Raw genomic sequence first — 10402 nt, forward strand, 5'->3', positions numbered from 1 at the left:
TTGTGTAGATTTTATACTGGTTATCTCAATTTTTTTATATAGAGTATTTCATATTATTAATATCATATACATATATGTATGTATAAAAATAATACTTCCTGTAAAACGTATAAGTAACCAGTAAAAATATATTTGAATCTACATCATAAAAAGTAAAAATATACACAAAATAAATGCTAACACACACTTTAAATTAATTTTATAACGAAAGAATCTTTAAAAAATTTTTGCAGTAAAATTTGTTAAATACCATAAATGTTTCAAATATATTTCCAATAGTTACACAATTTATGTAAGGCACTAACACGAAATAAACTCTTTAATATTAATTTAAATTGATAACTGTTTGCTGATATCATTAATTTAAAATAATAAATACATATTATATAATTATTAAAGCACCGTCTAGCGTCATGGTATATACTATATGTATTAAGTAGATAATATAATAAAAAATGCGCAAAATCTTTACAGATACAACATTTCGCGACATTTGTAACAACATTTTTTATAATTTATGTTTTAGTTTCTGAATTAGTAAGATTAAGAGGATTTGATTTTATTTTTTTTGCATTAGAGCAAGCTTGATAGAAACTTTTACCTGACTTTAGATTCAAAACGTAGAGAGACATACCTATATTACATGTATACATATTTAAATATTTTATTTTTATAGAATAAGGAAGACGGATTATATTTATGCGAAGAAAGTCACTGGAATACTTTTTACAATTAGAAGTAAAACTTGACAGCTTGAATGAAATAATATTAGTTATTTTATTTTCCCTAATAATAATTTTTAAAAATTAATTAACTTAAAATTTTCCAGCTTGTCAAGTTAAGGTAAGATTTGAACGTTTACTTAAATCAAAAATCTTGATTAAATTGTCTTGGTTAAATAGACTCAAAATTATTTCTGAAATCACCCTTTGTAAATCATACAATATAATAATTCAAAATTTTAAATAAAATAAATATTCAGTGTACATTTTCGATGAAATTATTGTAATTATGTTTTTTATTTTTTATTGCCGTTTAAGAATATAGTGTTTTTTCAGCCCACTCTTCCAATGTAAATGTTGCGAAGTTGTTATGATCAGGATCCTTTTCTCGAAAAATATCTTAAAAAAAAAAAAAAAATTAATAATTAATATATAAATTACAACAAATTTATATTTATTTTATGTTTGTTTTAATTCCATGCTTAGCAACAGTTTGTCAGAAAAATAAATATTTCAATTTTACGAATTTTTTCTGCTTTCTGATAACTTAAAAACTAATAACGTTTTATTTAGATTGTAGAAAAATTTATCGAATTATATTTACATTCATTCCCTAATTTAAACACTGAATAATAAAAATTTTACATTTAAAATTCATCTTTTTTTAGAACTGCTATGATTGACTGTATACATTTTAGAATTAGATTCGATACTGTGAAACTTGTTTTAAAAATTACCGTTTTTATAACAAATAAATTAATTTTATTGGAAGAACCGTGAATAAAACTCATGTTAATGTTTACCAAACATTAAACTAAACTTCACCAAATATTATAAGCTAATAACTATAATGAGCTTATTACAGATTGTCTGCCTTGATGGATGACAGGAAAGTTAATTAATAAGGAAGATTATAACATGGATTTTAGGTTTAGAATTTTGAAATAGTGACAAAAATATTTAAAGCATTGCGTTCAAGACACTTTATGAATATTACTAGTGAAATAAATTCAAATAGAACAGAATAATCGTATTTTTATCATAATAAAAAAAATTTCTTTAAAATATCTTTATGTTAAAATAAAATATATATACAAGAATAAATTCGTAATGAAGAAAAAACTATTAATTATACTATATAATAATTCAATAATGTTATTACTGAAATTAAAAAAAAATCATGTTTTTTTTAATTCTGACAATTTCAAGCCACACATGTAATTGTGTATTTTCATATAAGAACTTTTAAATAATAATTAACATTTTTAATTATCTGTACTTTTTAAACAAAAGATGATTAATACATTTTTGTTTTTTACTAAGATTAGATTTTTTTTAAAGGAAAGCATAGTTTAGAAATAAGTGACAAAAAAACTATATAATGATTTTGTTTTAAAAACAAAATTTAAATACCTACGAAATATAAACTGCTGTTAAGAAATTAATATTCGTTGAAGGAGAATTGATCTGGAAAATCGGGATTTTGGTCTAGAAAATCTAAATTTCGGTCTGGAGAATCTGTAAAAGTCAAAGTAAAACATAAAGTACCAATTCTTTAATTGAACTACCATAGGGAAAAATGTCGCACAAGAATAGAAACCTTAAAACGTCTTTCTGTACTGCATTTTAGTAAAAATACTATATATTATATATATATTTTTTTTATGTATATCTCAAAATTTTTAATAAATCTTGATATAAATTATTTAACAACTTTTGCGCAAACATATTTTAAATCTTATTATGATTATGTGTCATATATTGTTAAAAATATCTTGAAAATTAAAAATTTGTGTGTATGGGTGTGAATAAATACTTTTAAGTATTCTTGCGCAAAAGGTAACTTAAAATGAGAATAATTCAAAAAACATTTAAAGCATAAATACAGAAAAAATTTTAAACTATGGTGCGGATCCAGTTTTAGAATTATTTTCTTTTTACAAGAACGTGATATGAAGTACAAATAACTGTGAGATTATAGAAGATACGGACTAAAGAATTTAAAACATCAAATGTATGTAAGCTTGCAGATATATTTATTTGAAATGAACAGAGAATAGATAGATCACAACACTACAGTTACACATCATGTGTAAAACATGTTAAAAAATATAAATAATACTAACACAGAGACAACCTAATCCAATGATGAGATTACGAGCAAGGCAGATGTTGCATACACTTAGAGAAAAAGGTTTTTTTTACTAGAATACTATTGAATACTTATTTGGATCCGCCCATTTATTTATAGAAAAGAAAAAGTTTCTATTTAAATATTTCTGCTTACCAATCATAGTTTTAATTCGGACTGCACACATTATATAATCATCAAAAGAAATCATTCCTTCTTTAGTACCGTAACGGTGTACTAAAATATTTAGTATATGATTATTAAGTCTGTAGCCTGCACTATTTAAGGCTTGTCTTAATTCAAATGCACTTAGATACCCTGAACCATCTCTATCATAGAGGCGAAATACAGCCTAAAAATAATAAATTTAAATACAAAATTCAGAAAACAGTGTTTATATTAAACGTACATTATTTTTTTCTATCAAATTAAATTGTTCAAATAAATAAATAAGCTAAAAGAAAAACATACTCTCCAGTTTCTAATATCATTCCACAATGATTTAAATTCCTCAAATCCAAGTTTTCCTGAGTGATCAACATCTAACATTGCTACCATACTGCGGCAAATGTCTTTGCTAAATCCTTGATTATGCATTTCTAAAACATGAATCATAATTTTTTTTATTTTATTTGTGAAATTCATTAACATATATGTATAAATAATTGTAAAGATAAAAATAATAATAATTTCGTTAACGACCATGCACAACGATACAAAGTTATTATTAATAATACATTGAAGCAGAGGATTTAGTAAAATATGAAAAAAGAAATGAGATTACTATACTAGGTATGAAAAAATGAATCAATGTTTGCTAAACTTAAATTAAAAACAAGTTTCTTTAAAAAATCATTTAAATTTACTTGTATAAATGAAAATTGTAGAACGGTGTATTCACGTGAAGATATTTGGATTTGTTGTTTTTAATACATTACCTACTGGTTTATTGTATTGCTCATTATTGCAAACAATACCACATAGCAGGGAGATGAATGTGTCGATAAATGAACCGTTTTCCATAAAGGTTTCATTTGCTTCACTTCGAGAAGGCACAGTTTGCGGTAAGTCTATCCTCAACATATAGCACTTACTATCAATAATTATACAATTATATATAACCTTTAAATTAATTAGAATTCGATAGAAAGCGTGCCTTAAAATATACAAATAAATCTAATATATCTTCTCATTATGATGAGAATGTAAAAAACTATTCAAGTAGAGTTATTTATAGAGATAAATATTCAAAAATAAATTTCGATGTCTTGTATTTCAAAATGAAATATGAAAGTTTATGATGATTAAAATTAAATAATTTATCAAAATATTACAATGTATTACCGACTTATTTGAAAATTTATAAGAATTTTAATTAAATTATTTTAAAATCTTATTTCAAGAGTCACTATTAATTAGAGTTTGGATTTTGTATATTTATACTTCTTTAATGTCGTGAATAAAAAAATCATCTTAAAGATTGGTGTGTCAAAATACATAATTTTTTAAACAAATTTTGAATCTATTTAGCTTTAATTATTGTGTATATATATATATATATATGTATACCTACATCAATTATGTAAAGAAGCGGATGATTTAGATACTTGATAAAAATTTTTACGAGAATGATGATATATTGCTGCAGAAAAAGAATTTTGATATGAAAGGAATAATAAAGCCAAAAGCGCAGCACAACAAAAGTGAACTTTTTTTTTATTTTTTAGACTTAATATAATAAATTACCACTAATTTGCAGACTAATTTTGATTTTTCTCCAAAGTTATGACTTTCAAATATTTTTGAAATTTGTGACATTTTATTGATTATGCCAATAACTATATCATCAGTAAAACAAATTTTTACTTGTTAATGATTTTATTTTAAACCAAAATTATATAAGGTAATGTTTTTTTTTTTTTTTTTTTTTTTTGTGAAAAAGTAAGTATTTATTTCTTGTTAAGTAAGCAAATAAATTAGGAATTTATTTTATTACAATAATAAGATATAAAGTCTAAAAAAGAAAAATGCAATTGTACTGGGAAATTAACTCAAATTATAACATGCAGTTAAAATAACATTTATATAATAATTCTTGAAGGAAGCGTTTTTATATGTATATAATTACAGTCCAACTAATGTCCTTATAAAAGCAAAACGACTCTGGCTTTTTTTTTGTTAATAACTAAATAGAAAAAAAAAATTCTACTAAGCACATGTTCCATTTTACAAACTATAATATTTAAAACTGACAAGTGAAATAGCAAAAAAATAGCTGAAACGATTGCTAGGACAAACAACATTTTATAATACTGTAACGATTTCTTTAATTAATATATTAATAATGCAATATTATTATCAATCTTTTTCTCAGAACATAAATGTTGAACAAATTTTTATGTTAATTCGATCAACATCAAGTCAAACAAACATGTTAAATTAAATTCGTGTCTAATTTTTTCCCATATGCACTAAATGTTCCAATAATAATATTAATAATATTAAATAATTTTACGTTAGTAAATACTAATTTACCTTTTCGCATCGCATAGTCTAGAATTTCTTTTAGTTCCATCCAATCAACTTCCATGTCATCACCAGCAAGTTTTCTAAAGAATTCTTTAACTTTATCCTCATTTTTCTCTGGTTGTGGTTGATCATGTACCTTTAAATGTAATATACATATAATAAATCATTATTAACAGTCTGAAATATTTTTAAAAAGTTATTATTATTAATCTTACCCTATCATCTACTTCACCGATACCAACTTCTTCATCATTCTCCCTGTAGAATAAAATTATTTAATAAATTGAAGAAGATTTTTCAAAATGTATGTTTATGTAAATATTTTTTTTCATATAAATACTGCTAGTTGGAAAAAAATCAAAAAATGACAACCACTTACTCCAAATTATTTTTATTTTCTGAGAATATTCTTAGTAAAAATTCTCCTTCTTCATTAGGATCAAAAGTACTGGGAACAATACAATAAACTCCTGGCGGTAATTTGAATCTACAAGTGACTTCTCGTAAATTAATAAAAGTAGGAGTACTTGCTGTCGACCTAGTATATTTAAAGAAATTGATATCCAAAGGTTTCGGTAATCTATCAGGGTCTCCCAACTAAAGCAATTTAACAATTATTTTGTATTTAATAATATAATTACTACTATATGTATATACTATATTTACTAATCTGCATAATAAAATTGTTATCAATGACATAATTAACATACAACGATTTAAAGAAATAAAATGTAGCACTTACATGATAAACAGCAAAGCCAATTGTTAAACAATCAGCACCCATTCTTCTCTGTGCTCTTCTATTTTTTTGCATCAAAGCAATAATGACCGTGCATTTATCATCGCCTTCATCAGGACTTTCGAGAGTAATACGATATTGAGGATTATGCCAAAAAGTTTCTACATAAACAAGAATGTTAAAATAATCATTAAATATATTTTACAAATGAAACAAGTTATTTAATAAAATATTTTCACGTACCAAGATAATTTCTGCAACCACCAGCAGTAACACCGCGTACCCATTCACCTTCAAACACACTTGTTTCCCATTTTTTCTTGCCTTCATTATAATCATCTTCTGTAAGAGAATCTGCATTCAAGTTGCAAATTTCTAAATTTGTAAAATATGTTTTAAAGTCTTGGAAAGACATCCAAAATTCTCCATCTATGTCAAATGTCAAACCTAACTCAGCCTTCTCATGCTCTGGGATAAATCTCCATTCTGGTGAACTGTTTTCGATAATTTTTTTTATAATTAAATTATCTTTTGAATGAATAAAAAAAGTATGTATTTACTCACCCATCACTCCAAGGACCATTCCATTCGGTCTCATTTCCCCAAGGATTCCTAATTCTTAATAATGGAATTGTACCACTTCTATGGGGCATTTCAATATGAACATTTTTAATTCTTGTGATGCTGTAAGCGTGGCCCCTAACTAAACCTTGTGGTGTTCTTGCTTCCAGTACATTGGGATCTGGCTGCACATTGTTAATGATTATCATTATATACTTATAATTTTATGATAAAAAGGCCTAATATTAATCTTTGGTTTTACATTTCATATATTCTTAACTAGTTTCGAACTGTTACAATTCCTTTTCAAGGTTGTTTAGAAATTCATAAAATTATCAAAATCAAATAATTAAATACTTAAAGTTGAATAAATCATTATTACCTCAATTGAACAACCTATTAACGAATTTCTTTCGTAGGCCTTCAATAAAACATTGAATAAATTTGATGGAGTTTTATCCATGTCGTACATTTCTGTCACACCACCTGTAAAATCTTCCATGGCCTCTACAGCGGTACCACCTTTAAGAGATTCATAAGAGCCGTGCAATTTCGCATATGCTTTTTCAAGAAGTGCACTCCAAAATTCATTAGGTTCTGGAGATTGAAGAAATAAAAGCTGTCCGTGGTAAGTTGGTAATTTGTCGTCAATTACAACATCTACCCATTTTCCATATTGCCAAAATCTGCAACAAAAAACAAACATTAAACACATTTGAATTTAGATCAGTTCTCATAAAATTATCCATGTATGTATATACTTGAAGTGGAAAATTCCAGCGTAGTTTTCTTCAAAAGACTGTTCTTCTGGTACAACTTGATGAAATAAATGAGGAAGCATAGCTAGATTGGCAACAGCAGCAAGTAACCAACAATCACCCAACTCTCCTTGCTGAACATCAAACCTTGAATATCCTTCCACAAAGAATTGAGGATTGTCTGCTATTTCCTAATAAATAAAAAGATATAATAAATTCATTCCATTACATTACATTCAATTTACAATTTCAATTATACTTAAAAGTATAAGCATAGAATTAAAAAACATATTTTCAAAACATCTTATAAAATTATTATTTACATAAAACAGTAAAAGTCTACAATTTTTAAAATGAATGAAATTTAAAAACTATTAAATTACTTACCATTGGCCTTCTCCATTCAATATATCTATCAGGCCTTTTTGAAAAATATATTGATGAATCAGTGGCAGGGAAAATTGGATCCTCAAATAATTGTCCCCTTGATAAACATTCATCTCGAATTTGAAAATAATCTTGTACAGGACCTCTGTGTCTATGATCAGAACCTTGTTCTCCAAGCTAAAAATTATTTTCATTTCTTAAATAAATTTTATTTAAAAAAAAAGAATTTGATTCTCAGAAAAGAGAGAAAATGTAATGAATTGAACAAAAATTTTTAAAAAAATTTAACTGCCTAAACTTGTTCTCTTACATTAATTTTTGAATTCCAAGAATTGTAACACGATACTATTAGCCTTTCTTTCTCAGAATATCTCGCTCAAATATAGATTTTCTGCTCCAATTTATAATATGTGTAATTCTATTAATCCTATCTGCCTTTATAGTAATGAAAATATTGATCTATTCAAAAAAAGCATTATTTATTCTTTCATTAGTGAGTATGTAATTTCTAAGAACGTTACATAGTCTTGACAGAATAAATAAACATTTATGAATTATCATTAATATATGTAAATTAATATCATAATAGCATTAATGAAAAAGTGTAATTTTTTATTAAAATTCTACTGAATTCCTTTCGAAACAATCATCTATTTAAATATCTGACTACTTTCATAACAAAAGATGAATTTTATCATTCTCGACAAATTCCAATAATTATTTTTCAATTTTTAAGGATTATTTTTTGTAACATATGTACTAGGTACTAAAAGACGACAATTATTCTTATCTCCTAAACTTTTTAATTATAATAATTATTCTTTTTAAACATAATAATTTTTTACACTCGTTTTCCGTTTTTATTTAGGTAATTTTTTACGTGGCCTTAATTTTATCAATGTACACTAATATTTTTATTGGAAAATGGTCCGCAACCACTATAGTCTAAATATAAAGGAATTATTGAGTTGAAATTAAAAATTTGAATTTTTCCAATAAATATATTTAAAAAATTCTACTTTAATAAAAATGTAAGTAGATTTGTAAAAAAAAATTCTAGGAGGAGAAATTTTATATTTTTATTGTCACCAAAGTGATGCTTTTAAAAATAATAAAATTTCAACTTTCAATTTTTGTTGTTGTACCACTTGACTGCCTTGAATCCATTCGACAGAACGAAAATACAGTTATTTGATTCCATAAAGCAATTTAAAAAAACCTTGGGTGACGTTTTGTCAATTACATTAATATGGGCACCTTCAACTGCACGCGATTTTTTATAATCAAAATATAAGTAAATAACTGTGAACGGGAATACATATAATATTCTTCGATTAGATCTAATCTAGAAATAAATATTTTTCTTTACATTGAAATTCTGTTAAAAGATCAATGTACTTTCATTCATTTTTTTGACATATTTTTGTTCATCAAAATCAAATGACATTTAACCATTAGACAAACACATACAATTGAAGACACCTTTCCCATATTCCAAATTAAAATTTTTCTAATTATATATTTACAATAATTAAATAACGATTTTTAATTATGTTTTTTTTCAGAATTAAATGGGCAATTAATTTATTATATTTATATATATTATTCATTAAAATATATCGATAAAAAATACATACCACTTTTATATTGAAGAGAGAAGGTAAAAATCTTTTAACAACTGCCGTCTGTTTTGTAAAAAAATTACCATCACTTGCATCATCTCCATAAGAATATTGGTCACCCATGGTAGCTTAATGTGTTTATTTTAATTAAAAAATAACAATTTAGTCATACACAAGAAAGCTATAAATAATGTTGACACTATTCTTCTTTTAACAAAATAAAGTTTCTTTCTTTATTTTTCTTAAACGTCAAAAACGATAAACTTTAGGTTAATTCAACTGTCAGAACTGTAGTATATATTTTTATAAATATAAAATTTATCTTTAAGAGAATCAAGTTTATTTTTGCAGATTTTGGGTAGGGTTTAAGGCACAAAAAGTCTGAATAATATTTTTTCAGTTAGGCTGTTTTTACAATAGAATAATTTAATATCGAACATCCGAAATGTGAACGTATTTGAATAATTAATTAAATTATTTGTATATTATTGTAACTTTCACTTTCAAACATTTAAAATTTGTCCTTAAAACTTTATGAAATTTAGTAGATTATTAATTTTTCTTCAAATTAGAATATAAAGATGCTTTTAAGGTGATTTCACAATACATAACTTGTAGTAGTATTAAATTTAACGTTGGCACCCATACTACATAACTTGTATTTGCACTTGCTTTGCTTCTGCTCAGCATCTGCATGAATAAGGTTATTCAAGTTGGGTGGGGGAAATCCAAGATGGTTGCTTGCTGATAGGCTGATAGGTGCACCAGCCATCATCCATCTTGGCTTTCCCCCACCCAACTTGAATAACCTTATTAGTTGTTGCGCGCGCAATGTGTCCATCAGTAATTTTAAAGGTGCTTTTATACCTCCAGTATTTTGGTCGAGCAATCGGCTGGATTGGATTTTCACGGTAGTATCACTCAATTTGATTGGCTCTGACAAATATTACATT

At 25.2% G+C, this 10402-nt stretch overlaps 1 protein-coding gene across 4 annotated transcripts; it reads right to left on the reverse strand.

The window, feature by feature from the left end:
- Positions 1-353: 353 nt before the first annotated feature.
- LOC127290714 (calpain-A) lies at positions 354-9835 on the reverse strand. 4 transcript variants are annotated; one of them, XM_051319473.1, is made up of 15 exons: positions 9465-9835; positions 7828-8004; positions 7444-7631; positions 7065-7368; positions 6686-6867; positions 6365-6615; positions 6125-6282; positions 5762-5979; positions 5598-5640; positions 5389-5518; positions 3792-3923; positions 3325-3452; positions 3010-3205; positions 2140-2240; positions 354-1121 (listed from the first exon to the last, which is right to left on the reverse strand). In XM_051319473.1, the coding sequence occupies exons 1-14, from the start codon at positions 9570-9572 to the stop codon at positions 2164-2166; spliced, it is 2292 nt and encodes a 763-aa protein (XP_051175430.1). In that variant the 5' UTR covers positions 9573-9835; the 3' UTR covers positions 354-1121; positions 2140-2163. The 4 variants fall into 4 exon arrangements, with proteins under 4 accessions (XP_051175430.1, XP_051175431.1, XP_051175429.1 ...); XM_051319474.1 differs by having other exon boundaries at positions 2136-2240; XM_051319472.1 differs by lacking the exon at positions 2140-2240 and having other exon boundaries at positions 9465-9834.
- Between the last annotated feature and the right edge of the window lie 567 nt (positions 9836-10402).

The sequence above is a fragment of the Leptopilina boulardi genome, unplaced genomic scaffold, assembly GCF_019393585.1.
Source record: "Leptopilina boulardi isolate dan_hultmark-lab unplaced genomic scaffold, ZJU_Lbou_2.1 LbouV2_80, whole genome shotgun sequence".
Lineage (NCBI taxonomy): Eukaryota > Metazoa > Arthropoda > Insecta > Hymenoptera > Figitidae > Leptopilina > Leptopilina boulardi.